Source organism: Spodoptera frugiperda, chromosome 25 (genome assembly GCF_023101765.2).
Source record: "Spodoptera frugiperda isolate SF20-4 chromosome 25, AGI-APGP_CSIRO_Sfru_2.0, whole genome shotgun sequence".
Lineage (NCBI taxonomy): Eukaryota > Metazoa > Arthropoda > Insecta > Lepidoptera > Noctuidae > Spodoptera > Spodoptera frugiperda.
The window spans coordinates 14,201,309-14,223,722 of record NC_064236.1 but is presented as its reverse complement, the minus strand read 5'-3'; the positions used below and the strand labels follow the sequence as shown (position 1 = coordinate 14,223,722).

General features: G+C 35.0%; 1 protein-coding gene across 1 annotated transcript in view; it reads right to left on the bottom strand.

Moving 5' to 3' along the window:
• Positions 1 to 22,414, bottom strand: part of LOC118268541 (uncharacterized) — a 95,214-nt gene that overhangs the window by 52,701 nt on the left and 20,099 nt on the right. Inside the window, exons 2-4 of the mRNA XM_050704282.1 lie at positions 21,806 to 21,875; positions 16,541 to 19,872; positions 15,779 to 15,812 (exon numbers count right to left, since the gene is read on the bottom strand). Coding sequence (XP_050560239.1) covers positions 15,779 to 15,812; positions 16,541 to 19,872; positions 21,806 to 21,823 — 3,384 coding nt within the window. The 5' untranslated portion in view covers positions 21,824 to 21,875. The remainder of the gene's footprint in view (positions 1 to 15,778; positions 15,813 to 16,540; positions 19,873 to 21,805; positions 21,876 to 22,414) is intronic.

The window sequence follows — 22,414 nt, the reverse complement described above, 5'->3', positions numbered from 1 at the left end:
TGGCTGGTAAGCTTCCATGCGATATTTGAGCTGAGTTGAGCCTTATTGTAGGATTTACACCAAACATGTAGAGTTCTAACCAGTGTTTTGGAAGTAATGTAAATAATATGTATACATATAACAATATAAGTTAAATTAAAGAAAATGTAGGTCACATATAAAACAGGTTTTAGTATTAAAGTGTCAGTAAGTGCCCGTTTCATGCGACTAATTATAGGCTTTCGTCTTGATAAAGTTGCTAGTGTTTTATTATCTATGAATTTAAATGCACCACTGTGTTATTTCCCTTGGACTCACCGTCAGTTGTTTATGTCAATCTCATGAATTTTAGAACTGATAATGCATTGGTTTGTACAAATGCGTCATAGGTAGACCTCCGAAATAGATCGTCGATCAATAATTTAATAGTAAAGTATTATAGTATTGTGTTAAAATAACGACTTCTTCTTAATATGTTTCTTATAAAAACTCTATTTGTGTTGCTGTGTTTTCTGTTGTTCTTTTGATTTTAAAAAAATATTCGTTTTGCTCCAAAAATATTTGTCCATGTTCTCGCCCCAATAGTTAGCACGACGCCCACAGAACTTTGAGTGTTATTTTCCCACGTTAGACTATTTATGCATAGGAATCCGAGAATGTGCTGCTGTCTTCTTCTTTTGTACTCAATAAAAGAGGGACAGCGAACATTGTGTATATTTGGGACGTGGCCCGTTTTTGTATGCGTGGTCACTTCTCTAGGACTCACTGTGCATTTTATAACCTGGCGATACCAGTGTTATGTGGTTAATATTCAAATATGCTTGTCAACCATAAATGTTTTTACGTGACGCATAGTTTTATCTTAAACTTCACTTAGGCCTTAACCTATCAACACGCAGGAGTGAAGAAAGAAGTGAAACTATGAAATAAAGGCTTACCTTTATTTCATAGTTTCACTTCTTTAATGATCATTGTTTTTGTCAGTTAAACGTTACTACTCTTAGTTATACAACACAAAGGAAATTCTTATACCTAATTTATCCGAAACCAGATATAGATCAATAGAAGATGCTTATTATCTGATGTGAATGAATTGACTAATTAAGACGAGAGCCTGCTATCGATTATCAAAACGCGATCGATATCAAAATATCGATTTGACAAAAGACCAGCTCTAATCTTTAAAACACGACGGGACTGCATGAATAAGAATGTGACACACTTCGCCTCCATGAATAATACCATCAGATACTGCGAACTATTGAAATGCAGGGTTCTGCCTTTTATCGGTTTATCATAAACTGATTCCACAATTCCACATACTTAGTTGCATTGATCGTGTGAAAGAAAACAGGTGCATCAGGATTCCACGTCGCTTCTTTGCCTCTGATTATTCCAGAACTTTCCTTATCTATACCTATTAGCCTGCATTATCTATTGTAATGAAGCTTTGATTGGCTAATGGGGGTGCTTCGATCAGTTGCTGCTATTTAATCGATTTTATGGACACGTGTGGCTGTTGGGTCGTCATGCATTGTAATGATATAAGGGAAAAATATATTGATATTTTTCCTAGAAGCTTCCAATGAATCGCTGCTGCAAGTTTTAAGTTAATATAGAAGTGCTTAACACATAAGTGAATTGAATTTTTTAGAATAATAAATGCATTTTTATGTAAATTTAAATTACATTCATAGCGTTATGTCATATGTTTTTTCGATATATTTAGTTTTTTTGGTAGAAAACGAATGCACTTGTATTTTATTTCCTAAATAAATCAATACACATTCTGGACTACACTAAAATTAAACAAGTACATATGTAAGATAAGACATTTCAGAAGACGGAATTATATACCCAATAAGGAAAACAAATAACTGTCAGACTATTTGTAAATACAAACTCACGAAATGTCTATATGTAAAGAAATAAATTATTTAACTGAGCATCACTTTGACGTCTGTTCGCCAAACTGAGCAAAAACCATTTTCTAGATAAATACGTTATTATATTATGACTGGCTTGTTGGTCAAATCATCGCGGTCGCGGGTCGTAGGCGCAACTCCGCAGGATTGTATATACATAGTGTCGAAGTGTGGAGGAAAGTCTTTGGTCCAAATATTAATTTCAGGATCAAATTAAGAATATCATTATCAATGACTGCTGAATATCGGTTTGCTCCAAAAGTAATATTGATCTCGATAATGTTAACTAATCAATTGTCGCTTGTCAATAGAAAATCTTCAACACCTTGCAATCCAACTTTTCATCTTAAATAGATATACCTAAATTCTTCAAAATTGAATCCAATGAGATTTAAATTTAAATTACATTAATCTCATCATGAATTACTTGTTTATGTTAGTAAAAATTGTCTATTCACCTCAGAGTCACATAACACAATCTATTTTATAAGTATAATTCGTACATAATTTGCAAGCTTGAAAAATCGGTGCGGTGTTTAAAAAGATTTATAAAAGAAAAAAGTTATTACACAAACATCTCATTGTCAGGCCCCTGTTTTAAGTCATTATAATCAACAGTTACTTTTCTAATTTGCATAAAATCTAGAACGTATTTCAGATAGACCGAACTGAATTATTATAGACCACATTAACTTGATTAATTACTAAAGACAGGCTTAGTCATCTAATACATGGGTGCGTGGTTATTATAGCAACGCGATTACTTTTAATGATTTTACCGTAGGATGTAACAGAAGATATTAATTTGTTAAATTTTGTGCGTGGTTGCAATATAACACTAAACCCGTTAACTTAGGCGGTATTTAAAACATTATTCCTCTTGATCTTACAGAAAAAACTTAGATCGTATTCGTACCGACCGCGACCTCAAACTTTGCAGACATAAGTATTTAAGTTAAGAATCTTGAATATAGAATCGGTGTTAAGATCCAGTGAATCATTAATCGATCCGATTGCAATCGGTCATTTGTCATAACTTCTTTAATAGATAAATATTCAAATTACCTACATGCAAACCAGAAAGGTTTTGTTAGGGCCCATATTATGTTTTAATTTCAGAAAGTATAAAGGAGAGTGGCGATGACGTGGCGGTTCACAATATTATCAGCTTGGCTATAAATTTAAATTTCAATGAGATTGCGACATAGGTAAAACAGGGATATGAAATTTCATCCAAGGTAAAATTAAAAAGAATATCGTCCCAAATAATCGATAATCGTTTATTAATCGATTTTTAATAGCCGTCTTTGTGTTAATATGCTTACAAGGATTTAAGCAGCCTGCATGTTAAAACATTCGATTTGTTTCTGCTATTATGGTATAATTCCATTCCATATAATGAATATGTTATCTAGCGTTGTATAATCGTGAAATTATATAAAACCCGTTTTCTAGATTTAAGCACATTAATATATTTTTTAAATATCCATTGTTAAAAGAGAGGTAACTTTTTGTATAAGGTGACAGAGAAATGATATCAATGCTTTCCAGCTTTTATTTTTCTTTGCCCAATGCTGTACAGTCTACCCAGCGAGTGTTATTGTGATGATAGAAACTACTTCTTTTTTTGTAAAAATGAGAAATCCAATAGGACATATGTGTGGGATCCCTTCTATTTGCATAATATTCTTTGTCATAATATACTTCGGCATAACGATTTTGGCACAATTTGTTTTGGCATAAATTTGGTTCGCATAACGTTAATAGGCCCAATGACTATTAGCATAATGTTATTGGGCCTAATGATTATTAGCATAACGTTAGTAGGCCTAATGACTTTAGCATAATAATATTTAGGCATACAATTATTAATATAAATAACAAAAACGTGATTTATTATACATAACATTATGTAACTTAAACGTTTTTTCAATCGCGAGTATGTGTTAGTGACAGAACCGAATTGTTGCAAAACCGACTCCATATAGTCTTGTTAGTCCTACCCCTAGAGTGTAATTTAAAATCGCGTAGGCGCGTGGGGCTGCCGGAGGCCCGCAGCGTCGGAGCTGTGACAGAAACCCTGCCTGCTGCATGCTTGCTTGCATGCTGCATGCTTGTTTGTTTGCTACATGTTTGCTTGCATGCTGTATGCTTATGCTTTAGGATATTATGCTTAGAAAAAATATGCTTTAGAACTTTATGCTTAACAAATTTATGCTTTAGAATATTATGCATACATAACGTCACGCCTTTTTATCCCCAAAGGGGTAGGCAGAGGTGCACATTACGGCACGTAATGCCGCTATACAATGTACACCCACTTTTCACCATTTCTGTTATAAGTCCCATGTAATAGGGGGTGAGCCTATTGAATATTATGCTTAATTATTATTATGGTTAGGTAAATTATGCTTAAAAAAATTAATAATAATTATGCTAAATTATACATATTAGGTCTTACAATTTTATGCAAATGGATAGGGAACCCATATGTGCACTAATTTATCCTTGGCAGTATGCAAGTATTACTGCATTTAGCATTTATGCCATGTAAGAGAAAGTATTGTAGAACGCGCAACAATTAATGGGACGGTATCCTTTCCTGTTTACTGATTAGAACATGGAGAGACATGCGCTTAACTAGGATGAAACAAAATACGACTAGAGTTTATTGAAATAAATCATGGTTAGAAGCAGCGAGACGTGCAACAAAAAAGTGAAGACCTGACAATGTTCAATCGATTACGCTGCCGGTGCGTCAGAAATCGATATAAAATTTTAGTCGCAATATTTTGGGGTCAACGTCTTTTCGTCCGTATGTCTTGACCGTTCACATCTGAAACTCTATTATAATAAAATTATACGCAATAAAATGACAAGTTTGGAAGCGAGACAAGAATAAACTTAGAATCAGGTGTCCATTACTTATCTGAGTATTATAAATCGATTATGATTTCGATCCGTGGGGAAGGCTATGCGATACTGCACTAATGATATGGTCTAACCATCACAGAAGTAATGTAAAATAATATCGATACCATAATAAAGTTACGATTATCTTTATGATCTGCTATCCACTACTACTATTGGAAAGAAAATAGGTAGAATCCTTTTTAATTTGCGTATCTGAGAATTGATAACATATGATGCTATAATTGCTTACTATTCAAGTCAAAGACTCATTCAGGGAATTTAGAAACGACCTTATTTAATGTTTGGCATATGCCAACTTAAAACTGACTAGAATAGGTACATTGAGTTTTGATTTCGAGATAGTTAGAAAAGTGGAGTGTGTAGTGAATGTGAGTAATGTTTTTTTTGGAACCAGCTGTATATAAACCTAATAACCTAATATTAAATACTACACAGGTGTAACTGCAGGTGTATACTAGTTTTCGACAACTTTTAATTTGTCTTTGCAAAGAAATGACGTCATATTTTTACGATGAATTGAGTTTAGTGGTAGGTTTACACAGGTATATAACAGATAAAACTTTTATCTGTTCTGTGGTATACACGATATAAATGATTTAGTACAAGGAAACTTATTTTAATCTAAACAAGTAAGTTTTTGATTGATAGTAAACTTTTTTCTATTGTACTATTTATAAATATACGTAACTAGCGGACCCGACAGACGTTGTCCTGTCTACACGTCTTTAATTTGAAAATTTGTCGGATCCATTGTAAAACATTCCAAAATCCACAACTACTAATAAATTAAAAATTAATTAAAAAAACATTGCCCAGCGGACAAAATTGTGAATCTAAACCATTCTCAGATCCCCTTGAACACACACAAAAAATTTCATCAAAATCGGTCCAGTCGTTTAAGAGAAGTTCAGTGACATACACACTTACAGAAGAATTGTATATATAAAGATATACGTTTCGATTCCAACCAAGTGCAAGATCATTAAAAACTATATCATAAATCACATTGATTTGAATGTAGAACTTAAATAATGGTTTACGAAAGCAAATTGTTCCATTGCATACGGGTCGTGGGTAAAAGTTTGGTATAAAATAGCATAATGTATAGTATTATAGTCTTCTACTAACTATCGTTCACTTTCTTTTATTTATAAATTGATATTGATAGAAACGCCGTGTTGATATATTGGTGATGGAGTCGTAAAATGTTCTAGATTCTCACTTATTAAAGCGCAGGCCCCACCGCCAGCTAGCGGGCGGGCGGGCTAGACCGGTGGGCGAAGCGAACGAAGGAAACTATACAAACTACGCGAAATATTGGCGAGCTAAATTATAGGGTTCACACCTAAAACTACGGACAAACGAGCGACGGGCGGAGCGGGTTAATCGTTCACAAACGAACACTTTTTTTTTTTTTTTTTTTTTTGAGGGGGGAAAATCATCCAATGACTTCTCCCGCCTTGGGTGAGGCGGGAGGGAGTGTCAGACTCTTACTGACTAAAAACCACCCCGTTCCTTCTCCTGCTTTGAGCCGGAGCCCCGGTAACCTTTTACGTTGTCCGCAGCTCCGGATCAGGCATCAGCCCAACTAGGCCCGTGTGGTGGTCTACTGAACGCGACGCGCCGTACGCACGGGTCTGGTTGTGGTCGGGCGGCGAGCTACCCTTACTCGCCGTCCGCAGACCCGCACTTACGGTGGCCGGAGATCGTCACGCGATCCCCGACGCCCGGAGTGTCTTCTGCGGCGGCTGGGGCGTGAGGAGGATCGTTCCCTCACGCGCTCCGCCTCCTCCTTAGCTAATGACTGCTTCGCAGAAGGAGGAGACGCTCCGCACCATGGCCTGAACCAAAGCCGGAGCGAGAGGTCACCGTCGCTAATCACATCCCTGAGGACACGGCGGTGCTCAGCCCATGCAGGGCACACCGCTACTGTATGCTCCACCGTGTCCTCCGGGTGATCCACGCAATGCACCCGGGCGTTTCCTCCCGCCGAATCCGAAACAGGTACCTACCGAAACTTCCGTGTCCGGTAAGCACCTGCGTCAGGCGGTAGGTGAGGACGCCGTGACGCCTCTCTAGCCACTCCTCAAAGAGGGGACTTACCGCTGCTACACAAACGAACACTACACTGCTATTCAAAACACGACCGTCGACTAGTCTACTCGAAATGGGGAGGACGGGCGAGCTAAGCTAGCGAAGCCCAGGCACGCCAACGAGATGAACGAGTAGCTATGCTGGAATCGTCGCATATTCCGTTAGCTTAGTTTGTTAGGCCCTGCTGGGCCTCATCTGTGGTGGTCTGGCTCTTTGAGGCGCGCGCGGAACACGACGCGCCTTACGCACGGATCTGGTTCTAGTCGGGCGGCAAGCTACCCTTGCTCGCCGTCCGCAGACCCGCACTTACGGTGGCCGGAGATCGTCTCGCGATCCCCGACGCCCGGAGCCCGCCCGCTAGCTGGCGGTGTGGCCTCATGGCCTGCGCTTAATACTAATAAATAAGTTCTATATTTACTAGGAAGCGATTTATGGTGAGAGGCATCGTATTGTGGGTATTGAACAAACCTTTTTTTAAATTCTGCTTGATATTGAGTAACCAATACGTCCATGTAATTAATAGACCAGATATCAGCTTTATACCTAATTTAAGATTGTAGAATTTCCATCGCTTTGTGTTTATGTTAATTTACAGGTAAAATTATTAGAAGTTTATTAGAAGAGTATTTATAAATTATTAGAAGAGTAAAATTAGTAGTACATATTAAATAGTGATGACATGTTGTAAATTTATCGAACATTTAGTACCAGTTTAACGAGATTATTTTAGTATTTGCAGTCAATTTAATCGACGGAACTATCTAGTATGAAACAACTTTAGTTTAAACTCTGTAATTAACAAAGTTAGGTTCGACCTTGTTCCTAAAAAACTGGTTGCTACTTATTAATTACCTGCCTATTAAACGATTACTCTAAGCTATAGTACGTCACTAGGACGGGTTGCACTGACATTAAAACGTAGATTCGATTAATAAAAATAAACGTAATCTGACTCGCTCCGATCTGATCGTTCGTCCTTTGTACTTTCCATAAGCGGCGAGTGAAACCGTTTTAACCAAGGCTTTCTAATCTTTTGTTAATTCATTAGGAAAGCTCGTTGTCATATTTTAATTGCTAAACTGTTCTAATCGTTAAGTAGGTATGGGGGTATCATACTAATATTGCCAAAGAAAGTTATTTATTGATCGGTCGGTCTGAATCTTATTTTGGTGTGAAAACATTTGATGCTGTCAAGTTCTTTTTTATCATATACTTATGTCTTTTCTTGGAGTGTCGAACTGGTTTTCTTTTTTACTACACGAGTATTTCTAGAAAAGTAACGTTATCGTAAAGAAATAAATTAAGTTTCGATAAATAAATAGCCCAATCGGCATGTTTAATGTATAAAGCAACGTGTGTCGGTGTAACGTCCCCTGAACATTGTGCCTAGTAACCGGTTGATGCGAAACCTGTCCGTTTTGGGCCCAGCGTTTACAGTGAAAAAAGTAAACCTACATTTCTCTTGAAGTGACTTGTAGTTGGGTACTGAGATGTTCATGATTATTTTCCTGTACTCACGTACCGTTTAATTGAGAACCTTCTCTCCGAAGGGCATGCATTCGAGCTGGTCAAAAATATTTTTAGAACAACTCACTTTTCGTCAATTATGTTAAGGGCGTCCTGTAGTAGGAATACACCCGGCTCATGCCGGTGTCGTTCAGAAAATTGACAATTATACCGAATATACTCGAACCAGATATAGGTCATACAATTTAAACCGCCATCTCTTGCTCGATAATCTTCTAACACATGTTTATGAAATCATAATATAGATGCCAAACAACGTATATTTCTTTGTCTTTCTGTCACGCAAAGATTTTATAGTATCGGTTTTGTGTCTAGACATAATAAGGAGGCTATAGACTAATAACATTTAATATTTTTCCTTTGAGTGAAGCTACTGATAACAGACTATATTTACAATATTTAAAACATAACTAGGAAGCCTGGTTAACCAGAAAAGTCCTTTAAAAAGACCACCTAGGAGACATCATAAAAACAAAAGAAACTAGGGCTCAGTTTCTATATTTGTTCTTGACAATTTAACCGTGTACTTTGGAATCGTATTTAAAAAAAGAACAAATGAAATACTACACATTTCTAGAACGTTTCCAGCTCGAAACAGGTCCGCTATAAAACCTCTTTTAATATCAGGTCTCAAAATGCGAGACCAAAAATATCCTATGTTACGCAGTAAGCAACTCAAACCGCTTAAAATATATTTATTACAATCAACACAAACTTATACCTAATTAATAATAATTTTACAATAGAACTAATCTAAGATATTATGGTGATGTCGAGAGTTAGGAATAGAATGACTTCCAATGCTACTGGCTGGGTTTATGTAATGGAACAATTCAAATAACTAATTGCAAGGTAATGGGTAAGTATGTATGTAAATTAATCATGTTTATACAATATTAAAGACCCAAAAGATGTTTATAAATCAATCAAATTTATACAAAATTAAGGGTCTTAAACACATAATATGCTAACTAATGAGTGTACTCCAACTAATGATATTTAAATTAGATAACTATTATAACATAACACCTACAACTTGTATGGTGAAGGATAAATATGTTTTTGTAGTTGTATTATCTATCTTGTCTAGTCGCAAGTGCAATTGCTGAAGAATTATTGTCTTTAAATCCAATACCTTAGGTAGAGGTGTTCGAAATGGCAGTAGAAGTTGTGGGTGTTTATTGTATTGTACAATTATATAAATTATTGAGAAAAAATAAAATAAGCAACATAAAGAGGTACATCACCGGTTAATATTTCCTGATTACAAACACAGTTGGCTTAGTGCATAGTGGCTAAGTGACCGGCTGCTGTGAAAAATGTCTCGGGTTCAATTCCTGTGCGGAATAATTTTTAAGTGATCCACGTATATAGGTATTGTTATTTTGTGTCTAATTGGACATTTCTTGGTAATTTTCAAAAGTAGAAAAAAAAATAACATTGGTTACTAAATTCATTATTATGTGTAAGCCGAAATACTTAATCATTATCACTACATAGTATAAAACAAAGTCGCTTTTTCTGTCATGTTGTATGTCCCTATGAACGCTTAAATCTTTAAAACTACGCAACGGATTTTGATGCGGTTTTTTTAATAGATAGAGTAACTCATGAGGAAGGTTTTTATGTATAATACAGGTATAATATATCACCATTGCACCCATGCGAAGCTGGGGCGGGTCGCTAGTTTAGTATATCTCAGGAAAGTTGTAATATAAACAGCATTAGATACGTTATTACATGAAAACATTTTGACTCAAAAAAATTGTTAAAGACACACTTAAAAAGTTAAAACAAAAGGTTGAAAAGAATTTCCCTCAGCTTCGAAATATATTGTATCCTTTGTTCGAAGGCCAAGGTGTTAAAGCCATAAACTTGTTATCGTGAAGGCTGGGACTCGACCGGACGTCTTAAAAAATCGACTGAACGAACAATGTACTTCCTATGAACAGATAAGGGGTATCTGTTTACCTGGTACCTCGTAATTAGTTCTTATTAGGGGTGAAATTTATACAAAACAGATTTAAATAAAGGCGACCTTTATTTATATCTCTGTTTGCTTATACATATATCAGTTGGTAATCTATGGTGCATGTAATAGAGCATGCCTTTTTTCTATTAGAACCGCTAAGGAATGTAATTTAAAACATTAGTAAGGTACCTCTGCCAAAATTTATATAACCCTTTATAATGTATTAAGAAAGGGTAAATTAAGCAAAACTTTATTGGTACGGTGTTAGTATGTTCAAAGATGCTGTATTCTGTATATCCTGTAAGCGAAATTATCGCTCGTATCGCCATCTAGAGCTATGGTAAAGAAGTAATTACCTCGCGTTTCGCTTTAGAAAAACATATTCGTCAGGAAATTTTGCGAAAAGCTGACGTTATTGCTTACATTTATAATTTTGTATAAATAATATTTATTGTTTGCCTTATTTATTGTTTACTATATATTTGGGAACAATATGTTCTATGTAATATATTTTTTTTAAGTTTCAGGTAAAAAAATATTGAAATGCTGGACTGTTTATGTATAATATACCTGGAATAATATTACCATTATATTGATAATATGGACAGTTAAAATATAATAAAATTAAGTAACGTAATAGTTACGACATTCGATTAATTAATTAATATAAATCAGTTTTTACTTTTTTGTTATAGTAGGTACGTAATTTGTAATGAAGTAGAAAAAGCTCGAAAACCAATACACAATAATTTATTCAATACAATTATGCAAATAGACAATAATTTGTTAAGATTGACATAATTTTATATAGGTGGTTTTATTATAAAGATACCAAAATACAATAAGTTACCTAACCACTATTCTTTAACAAAATATTTAAGGAAATTATAAAATAATATTGATTCCTTTTCATTTACTCGGGATTGCAATGTTTGGTTAATAATTAGGGTTTTCGCATTAATATGTTTTGGTTTAGAAAGGACAAAGTTAACCTGTCAATAGAACCAATTTATGATTTATTGCGACTCTGAGATTTTTATTGGTCAGTTATCAATTAGGTATACTATATTAAGGTTTAGTTTTTTACAGTGACAGTATGATGCTCTTCTAGTATTGTAAAGTTTAAAATTGTTTGAAAAGAAATCTAATTGGAATTACTAAAATCAGACTACACTTGACGTATAATCGCTATGGATATACCCTTAAAACAAACATACCAATCAGTGTTTAACCTTTCAAAGAAAATTAGCTATAAAAATATTTTAATACAAACTATTATAAATGTTAAATTCGCTTGGGCTAGAATACAGAAGTAGTTATCGCTCCTTAGTTTCAGCTCAAAAAATAATAATGTGGTTGGTAACAGGTACAGAAAACGATTCACCTTGTAATTAAAAGCAATAATAAATATTCAGAAGCTATTATCAGTGTTAACATCAAAACATAATATATATCGAGATTAAGATCTTAAATATTTACCTCCAAAAAGTTCGTAGAAGTTTATCGTTCGAATTCTGACGCGGAAAAAACGGAAATTTTAATTCAAAATGTTTGGCAAAACGTTAACAAATACCAATTAAAATAGTCCACGTTTACAATAATTAGACAAACAATAGCAAAATATTTTACCACGAAGAAGTACAGTAAGAGAGCTCGTAAATAAAAGGAAGAAAAAAAAAGAGAAACAAAAACCGGCTCCTATTTTTAAAAAGTTGCGCGAAATTTTTATCCTTATAATGTGGTTATAATTAAATAATTTGGAGATGAACACTACCTTCAGGGATCAAAGTAAGGTCTCTTTGTCACTATACACATTTCATTGTTTTCTTGTCAAGTTTTAGGGTGCGAGGGCACCAGCACACCCGAGTTGATACCGATACCGAGTCATAAGTATTACTGAAGAGCTTGTGAGACAAGTCGCCTCAGGTATAATTTTCAAGTCTCTATTAACCGGTTATTGTGAACAGGCCTGTATTGTGGTAGCGTTGCACCGACGAAGCCGCCTACTAGATATGGTAAGGTTGTATCGAAAAGAACATTGTATCACATCGTCCGGTGTGGAAGAAAGAGATGAAGAGTGAATGACTGAACCTTTGCATAGAATAACTACAGTAGTGCGCAGACCAGTCATGTAGGCCTGTCAATGCTTTGGTAAATTTCAAAATAATAATAGTTATTACGAAATTTATTAGGCTTCAATATATTAGTTGTTATTAGGTAAACAAATTTGTGTAGGTACTCCAAAAAGGATAGGTTTGATAAAAACACTAACTTTTTAATTATGCATATTGCACTAATAAGGATTTTTTTAACTATTTACTGAAGTTGCTGACTGAAGCTTTGAAATATTGCTTCAAGAATTTAAATATATTATTAGTTCGCGGGTTCGAGAGATGACAGATTCAAACAAAAATAGTTCTTTAGAAAACGACGTAAATATTAGGTATATTCTTTATTAAATCGATACGCGCGACAAACTAGTTTAATATATAGGTATTATATAATATGTAAACATAAGGCACAGATATCGATGAAAGGTAGAACCTATCTGCTAAAGTTTGACTCTTTGGTCCTGACGTCATCATTGTAAAATGTCAGCAACGCGCACAATGTTGCCGTCTCCCTCTAGCGTCGAGCTCCCATATGGGACCGTTTCAAGGATATAGTGCACTTCTCAGTTCACTGCTCCCGCTGTTGCGTCGAAGCCTTACTCTGCGCATGAGTGTCCGACCGTTTTTTTTAACTTCCCGAACTCGTATAAATAATTTTACTTAACTTTTTTTTTTTACATTTACATCGGACTTCATTCGATTGATTAATGTCGTTTAGACTTCTTTTAAAATATTAGCATCCATTAAATATAAATGTAATACCTAATGATATTTTTAATATGTATTATAATTTAAAAGTAACAAAAAAGTTTTGTTTTGAAAATAGGATAGGTAAATATTAAGTACAGTACGGTAATACTGCGCGGTTGGGTAGCAGGTCCGTCTCAATTAGACCGGTAACCGACTTCACTCGGCTCCCACTTTTTTTTTTATCAACTTGGACAAGTTTTTGTCCAGCCAGCTGATGTTATTAGCGGCGACCGCAATTTATTTTAATGGTCTGTGTAAATATTTGTCCCTATTCATTTAAAAATAGGATATCCATGAATGAAACCCTTAATTGCAATTTTTATAAATCAAAAATGTAATATTGTGACATATTTTTTATTCACCTTTTTTTGCAAATATTATTTTCATAAAAAAAGGACAAGCCTACGCAAAATGTGCTGATTACTATTTACGCAGTAAACTAAGCATTTGGGTTCTGCGCAAGCACAGATTCCCACACGGAACAAACATTTGTATGATTGGCAGAAGTTTGTTCCGGGTTTGATGTGTATGTAGTATGTGGGATTTGTATTTTATAAAAAATTCAACATAAGAAATTAGTTGTAAAGTGGGCAATGTTTTGAGACAAAAACAAAGTTGTAGCTGTAAGTGATAATGCGAAATGTTTTTTTACATTTCTTTAAGAAGATGCTGTTGATGTAGTAAGTGGTGGATTATTATGGTGTGAGAATAACACAGGCGATAACGATATCAAACCGCAAGCAAGCATTGGATGTAATAAAACACAATTTACTGTGGTCTACGACCAACAAATTACGTATTTTTTTATGACGCGTTTGAGTCTGAAAATAGATCGGTCTAATGTAACAGCAGGTTTCAAATTTTTTTAAATAAATATATTTTTTAAGCTCACTATGTGTTACGATTCTGTGTTCAATCCTCAAGCTAGATGAAATAACGAATTTTTAGTCATATCGAAAGGTTTGGTAATGGAGGAATGATCATCACTACATCGTATAAAACAAAGTCCCTTTATCTGTCCCTATGTCCCTTTGTATGCTTAAATCTTTAAAACTATGCAACAGATTTTGATGCCGGTTTTTTAATAGAGCGATTCAAGAGGAAGGTTTCTATGTATAATACATGCATAATATATCACAATTGCACCCATGCGAATCTGGGACGGGTCGCTTTATTATTATAATCGCACATTCCGCCCGCAATTAAAACAAACTGATTTTTATTTTTCTGTTTCCATATTCCTAGTCAGGAATCTAGTCACTTTCATAGATTGTTACAAAATAGTAAAATACATAGTGTACTGTAGTTACATATACCTATTATGTACTCGGCCTCTTTGATTTCAAATAGCCGCCATTGTTGTCTGTCCACTGTATTCAGATATCATTGATTGTATTAACTTTGCCTACCGGATTAAATCATGTTATATAGGTCAGATTACAATACATATTTGTATGTTTGCTACTTATTCCATAATGTTGCATAGTAGCAAGAATGTAATTGTATAATATCTTACTTAATTATAATATGAAGCCATCTAAGCTTCGATGGCATAATACAATATTACTTACGTATTTGTTAGTTTTTGCCTGTGAGCCATTTTTCACCTGCGATTAATTGTTGAGGCGGGGTATTTAGCGAGTTGTTATAAGGGTCCATATATTATCACGCTTTTTAAACATATGACTCACAAAAATTCTTAAGTTGACGCTAAAATCTAAGCTGAAACTTCTTGCTTGGCGATTAGGTTTGCGACCTATTGATATAATTATAATTGTTATAACTTTATAAACCATACGGTTAAACCACCAAACACCGAAAACAAAAAAACACGAAACAATTTGGACCCCAAATCTTATACACAAAGTAAATCGGCCTGAAGATCAATAAGGTTAGATATAAAAAAATTAAGTAGGTACCTACCAAAATTAGCGGTTTTTTTTGACAATTCGTGATTCACTGTAACGAGAGTCGCGTCAGAGAGGTCCCGTTAAGAAGCCTATTAGATAAATAAGGTAGGCTATTAAAGCTAGAACAATAAGCTACAGGAGTTTATGACCGAGCTATTCGAACTGAGTCATTGGTGTCTAGGTTAAATTCCAGAAATAGCAATTCCCGATAACTTTGGGCTAGTCAATTTGGTAAGGTAATTAGTCTTATCCTAATTAATATGGTATACTAATGATATCGTTGATACTGCCAATGCTAAAATAAATTTAGGAGTTCGTTTTTAACCTTACGCGTTTTTAGATAAGTCTTTAGATCCGCTAATCGGATTATTTATTGTAGAATTCAATCTTTAAAATTCTATTATACATTAAGCCTAATGCACTATAATACAAGTACATAGTTATATAAAGTACGAACATATGAACATACGTACGTAGTTATAGTGGTCTTACACAGTGTAGTGTAATCTCAAATTACAAGTTGAAATAATAAATTTATATAAAAATATGAATTTAATTATTAATTCATTCACTTACTTGTTCTTCTTCTCTATAATCGATGATATTGCTTCTGAAACAGATCAGAAATGTAGATTAGTTTCGAAGTCTACAAGTACAATAATTGTAGCTGACTTGACTTAGCTTGGATAGGCAAAATTTGGTATTGTCACAGATATTGGGAATTGAGATCATTCCATATCATATATTAGGATTTTTGGATTGTCGTACCAACTGGAAGAAACGTCAAATTGGGCAAAATTAGGTTTCTTATTTCCACATTTAACAAAATCCGATGAAAAATTTGTAAAAATGTTGATAATTATCTTTTCTGGGAGCGATATTCGAGTAAGTAGTGTGCAGTAAGCCTGGACGTGAAAGTTGTTAACGCCGTTTTCGTGCAGCACCATAGATAGAAAGTTTTTGTCTGAGTAGTAATTTGTTCGTGCTTTAATCCTCATAAAATTAACGTTTCCTTATTTTCCCAAATAAATGCTTTGCCTGCTCCGGAAATCAAACTCTACTTGCACGACAGTCGCGCTTATAACAACTTTACCAACAAGTATCTTTTTAGCTTTTGTATTGATGGTAAACTGATTTGTATGTAATTCGTAAGAACATAGGAAGAATAGTTTATAATAGATATTCACTATTCAAATAAATATCGTGTGTTAAAATACACGCATGTAAAAAGTCAAGTTTTTCACCACGCTCAATGTTTATCAAGGCCAAGGCTTAACATATCAGTTTTTGCATCCAACTACAGAAATAGCATCATTTAAATGTATTAAAATGCCTTACCTGGAACGAATCTTCTTAATAACAGGTCGCTGCGCCGTACTATCATGGATTCTGACTTGCGTTGGATCTATTTCTTCACACGCGTCGTCGTCAAATGGAAGCTGTCCGGTTCTCCTAGCTAGTATTGAGTCCATAAAAGGACTGTATATTTGACCAGAAGTTCCAAGGATATCATCTATATCTGTGTAGCGTGAGATATATTTATTTACACCTTTCTGGAAAGAATTTGAAGGTCTTCTGAATTGACGATTATTTTCGTAAGGAGATGCGCGACCTCGGTACTCTTCATTTTCTTTTGGTGTTTCTAAACCTTCAGGACTTCTTCTGGCCCCCAATGGCTCGTCATCTGGCAAGTGAAGTGGAAATGGAGGTATATGTGCAGGTGGAACATAAACTTGAACTTCCGAGTCAGATGAATCGCTTTCTTCAGGCGGTGGAGGCGTAGGCAACTTTTCAATACCTTCTGGAATGTTTTTATTACTACCCAGCCACCAAGGTCTCTCTCCTGATTCTATATGCCGTATTCGTCTTAATGGGAAGCTGCGTTCTGAACCGGATTTACTCAGCATTGCATTCTGCTCTGGTTTACTGTTATTTGTTGAATTTTCATTACTAGTGGCCCACCAATCCTTTTGATCTCCAGATTCATTATGGCGAACTTTGAAAAAGTTGTATTTTTCACTCTTCTCGCTATCGCTAGATGATTTTCTCGGAGGACTCAGTCGTTCGATACCTTCGGGAATATTAGCACAGCTGTCCAACCACCACGGCTTTTCGTCATCAACAAATTTACATTTCTTGATAACTCTATTCGAATCTGAACTCTCTGATGTATTATTTAGCGGTGCTTGATTATTTTGTTTATTTTCACTATTAGAATCAAGCCACCATGCTTTTTCGCCAGATTCAACGTGTGTAATTTTCCTAGGAATGTTCTTCTCTGATGGAGATCTTTGGCTTTCGCAATTTTGTAAGCTATTTTTCTTTTCTGATTCGGAATCTAACCACCAAGCTCTTTCTCCCGATTCAATAGGTCTTATTGATTTAAGCTTAACTAGGTTATCGTCATTAGATGCAATTATATTGTTTGTATCATTTTTACTTTTATTAGATCTGTCACTTTCAGTGGTAAGATTAGATACATCTTTCCCAGTTGATTCTGAGGTAGAATTTTCTAACCAACGGCTGTTATCACTACTTTCTTGGTGTCTCATTTTAAATAAATTAGTAACAGGTGCCAGTGCTCGAATTAGGAACGATTTGGCTTCTTCCGTACCGGTTTCATTCTTTGGAGGAGAAACAGGTGATGACTGTTTCCCAGACCGGTCAGTTGGAATTGATAACTCATCAGCAGAAGTTCTGGATAACTCATTAGTTTTTGACTTGGATACAGTCTCATCTTCACTAATTGACGACTGCGTCGATAATGTTATACTTGATTCAGGGCTAGCACTTTCTCTTGATTTGGAATGTTTCAATTTTGAAGGTCCATTTTGTAAGTTGCAACTAGACGAATTCTTTTGTAAGCTCTTAGGAGGTGATCCTTTATCACTTACTTCACTTCCTTGATCTGAATCTGTAGAGCTCACTGATTTACTTCTTCTCTTGATTATTTTCTTCTTGCCACCCGAATCTGATGATGAATCTGTGCTAGTCTTCTTTACTTTAACTTTTTTAGTCTTTACAGCGCCTTCTGTTTTAGGTGCTTGAGGTGGTAATTGACTATTTGAGATTGTAATCTCTGGTGATACTAGTTCTGTGGAAGCTATCGGGCTTTTAGCTCTTTTTAGTTTAAGGTTTACATTTATTATAATTTCTGACGTATCGTCACCTTTGTTTTGTTCAGAAGCATAAACCGATACAACCTCTTGATCATTGTCAGCTACGTGATTACTCATGTTACTGTCTATGTTGTTGTATTCGTTAAAAGAATTACAGTTAGAATTTTCTCTTTTCTCTGGTTCTGTACTGTGACTTCGACCAGTTCGTTCACTGGCAGAATAGGAATTGCTACCTGAACTTTCTCTCAAATTTGAATATTGCGTAGAGTATCTACCAGCGTATCCCGTGTAATTAGTGGAGTTTGGCGTGTAATAAGACCAATTAGTAACACTTGTTCTTGCTGTGCTGCCAAATCTACTTGAACGTGTTGGATCATCTAATCTGTCTGATTGGATTTCTTTGTCAATCATTTCAGGCCTCTTTTTACGTCTAGTTATTGACTTTTCTATGGTTTTAGCCATGTCTGCACGTCGACTTCGAACATATGCCGAAGAACCGGGTGGTGTAGGTGATGTATGACGTGTTACTATGGTAACTGTTTCAGTCTCATTTTCATTATCTTCTGGTTGTGTCTCATTGGAATTTAAAACCTCATTATTTTCGTTTCCTGGCTCGTTTTGTGGTTTTATTTCTTCTACTACAGGTTGCTGTGGCGTATTCTTATCCGACTCACTTTTAACCGATTCAGTGTGGTTTACTGGAGACACAGAGGTACGTTTTACTGTTGGTGGACTTCTTAAATAGTTTGAGGAAAGTCTATTTGATATAGCGTATCTGTTTACACTGATTTCTGGTTTAACTTCTGCTCTTGAAGCAGGTCGTGTGTAATTTGAAGTTCGAGGGTATAACTTGTAACTCGACAGGCTGTTATAGCCCGTAGACTTGTCAGTCTTACTTGGAATGTCTTTGTCGTGATCCCCTGGACTGGGATCTCGGCTTTTATCTTTGAAAGTTTTCGTTGTTCTCCGTTCTGGGCTCAAGTGCCGAGAAGGTCGGGTCAGACTGTATTTCGATGTCGAAACAGGACTTACGTCTCTACTTTTATTGGTGGTTATTGATGGAACAGTAAGTTTGGAATAATCTTTTTTCTCATATTTAGACGTTGGTTCTTTTGTTTTACTTGTACCGTACGTATCATATTTGGAGGCAGGTTTGTCAGTTTTTGTCGTGCTATAAGAATCGTATTTAGACAGTGGTTTTTCTGTTTTACTCGTGCTATAGGTGTCATATTTTATTGTCGGCTTATCTGTCTTACTGCTACTGTAGGCATCATACTTTGTAGCGGGCTTCTCCGTCTTGCTCGTATTGTAAGAATCATATTTACTGGGTTGTTTATCTGATTTACCGTAGTTTGCGTATCGGTTAGCAATAGCTGAGATTGGTGTTTCTTCTTTAGCTGATCGTTCCGGGCACAATATGGGGATGCTCGAAGACTTGTAAGATGGTGTAGTGTTGAGGTACTTCGCTGTGACTGTTGTCGGCCGTTCCGCGGCGGTGCTGCCTGAACTCCGCCCGGTGTCTCGACTTCGGCCATATGACGATGTATCATACTGAAAGTAACAAAATTTACGTTACAATGGGCATTTTATAGGTATTGTTGATTGTCCATATAGTCAAAGTCAAAATTATTTATTTCAAATAGACCAAGAGGGCACTTTTGAACGTCAAAGCAAATATAATAATATTAATAACGTCTTCTGTCTGTCGGTCAGTCCTCTAGTGAAGCTATTTGCTCGTTCCAAAGTGTAGATTCCTATAGAGAAGAACGAGCAAGAAACTCCATAGGTTACTCTTTTTCAATCAGATTCACAACATAATTCTTGGTTACACTGTTTCGATTGCTTTAACTATGTGAGAACAATGTAAAACTAATATTCAGTCAGTGATAGAAAAAGAAAGTAACCAACTCTAACATGAGATCCATATTCTTCGTTCAACACTATCATATATAAAGCTGTTCCTTTCACCGTTTTATAAATAGCGAAGGGAATGCGTGTATGTGATCACGTGAAGATTATATACAGGAGGGATTTTATTGAGCCCTTCGTTATTCAGTATATTTAAGATCTCAGAACTGATTAATCATGGGCTAAAGAATGGAATCTGCAGAAAATGTCTAGAAATAGGAAGATGGGACATTAACCTGTCTACTTACAAAATGCGTATAAAATAGAACAAATACATTCCTTTTTCATTCTTAATATATAACTAAAACAAATTAGACATTCTGAATGACTTTCTATCTTTGACTAAAACTCTTTGTGACAATAAATTAATTGAATAGAAACGCGTACATATCCGAAGTTGTTTTAATATGAAAATATAAAAGACAGGTTTTATAAAACAAAACAAGTTATTCCGAGCATCTCCTTTCGCGCCCTTCATTACAATTATCGTTAACGTCTAGCACGCCAACTCACTTGCGCGGGCGCTTGTCGTGCGCTTTGCAAATAAACGATTAACATGTTGCGTATCATATTATTAGGTTGCTCGGATGGAAAAATGGCGATAAAATTTTAATTTTTATTAGGCTTATTGTTATGTTATGTCAGGTTGTTCCGACACTCTTAATCGGCAAATTAAATTCTTGATTTTTGAATTGAGAATCTTTTGACGATTTTAACCAAACCCGAAGATCTTTGGGTTCCGATTTCATTGTAAACATTAGTATAATAAATAAAGTCGTTTTGCTGAAGCTAGTTTGAACATTGTAAATTAGTTTTTCTGTAACATTACCAATATTTCAACAATATTACCAATATTTCTTTACTAGTATACTAAATATCTGACTGTTTGTTTGTACGATCTAATCTCTTAGTAATCATATTACGGTAGAGTGTTCAGGAAAGTTATAAGCTGTCAAATAACAAGCTCACTTAGAAACGTGGTACACAAGTGAAATCGCGGGGCATAGCTAGCTAAGAAATACTTAAAATAATATGATAGACACCGTTTCTGTCACTAATTGTGTTTTTGTAATCTAATAATTTCTTTGCCCGTCTGCCTAGTTGTTTGTGGTCAAACTACTGCTGAGCTCGGTATCACTAAAATCGATGCATGGGTAGACCAAATTATTGTTTTATTTGTAATTAATATTTATTCCGAATTCATTTCAGAATAATGGAGGTTCTAGAGTTCAGTGGATCCATCAAAAACACAAATACTTAATTGAGTACGAGGCCGAATGTAAAAACATTTTTATATAACTCTTTGACAAATACGTTCTTGATATTATGTATTTGATGCATTTTATAGATACTCAAGTACAGAATAAAATCATTACCTTCTTTGGTACTACCTATGTGTAGCAAGTAAACTGCAGTGTTATTGGTTGGAGAAATATGTATATTAATCTCGAGAGAAATTCTCTTAATCTTATAATGTTGTATAAGTATTTTATTGGTTTTGTTACAATAAGAGTGGTTAGGAGAGTGAAATTGAGTTAATTTATCAATAAAAATTTGACTAGGGAGGTTTACTTACATAGTTTCGAAAAGACATGTTGCCAAAACATCAGCTCTCTTCCATTGGGTGGATTCAACTCGAGTGAATTCTGGAATGAAATTAATCATAATTTTATAACAAACTTATTCATACTGTTTTACTTGCATCAATCGAAATATTAAAGTCAGTTTGATTAGGTAATAGGTATGACTAGGTAAGAAAATAAAGTTGGTTTCGATGCAGATACAGTAGATGTCGTTACTGTTAATTATTATTGTTAGAATGTTTAGGATTTTTCTCAGTACTACTAAACGGAAATAGGTATTGCTACTATAACTTATTTTCAGTAACTCGAAGCTCGAATAACATAGTATTCTACACAACAAAATTACTTTCACATTTATAGTGTTAGTAAAGATTGCACCAATATTTATCGTCGCAACATATTATGTTTCGTGTCACGCTATCCCAATATAGAATAGTTAGCGGTTATTTTTAGAGTAGTAAGTATAGTCAATTTTCGTGGGCGGTGTTGGCAATGAAGGGTTGAATCAACTAGGTGACCAATACGAGCGACAACGATCAGTCCTTTATTAATACCCGCATAATGGTTATTTTTGTAAAAGGAATTAATTGTAATGTAACATT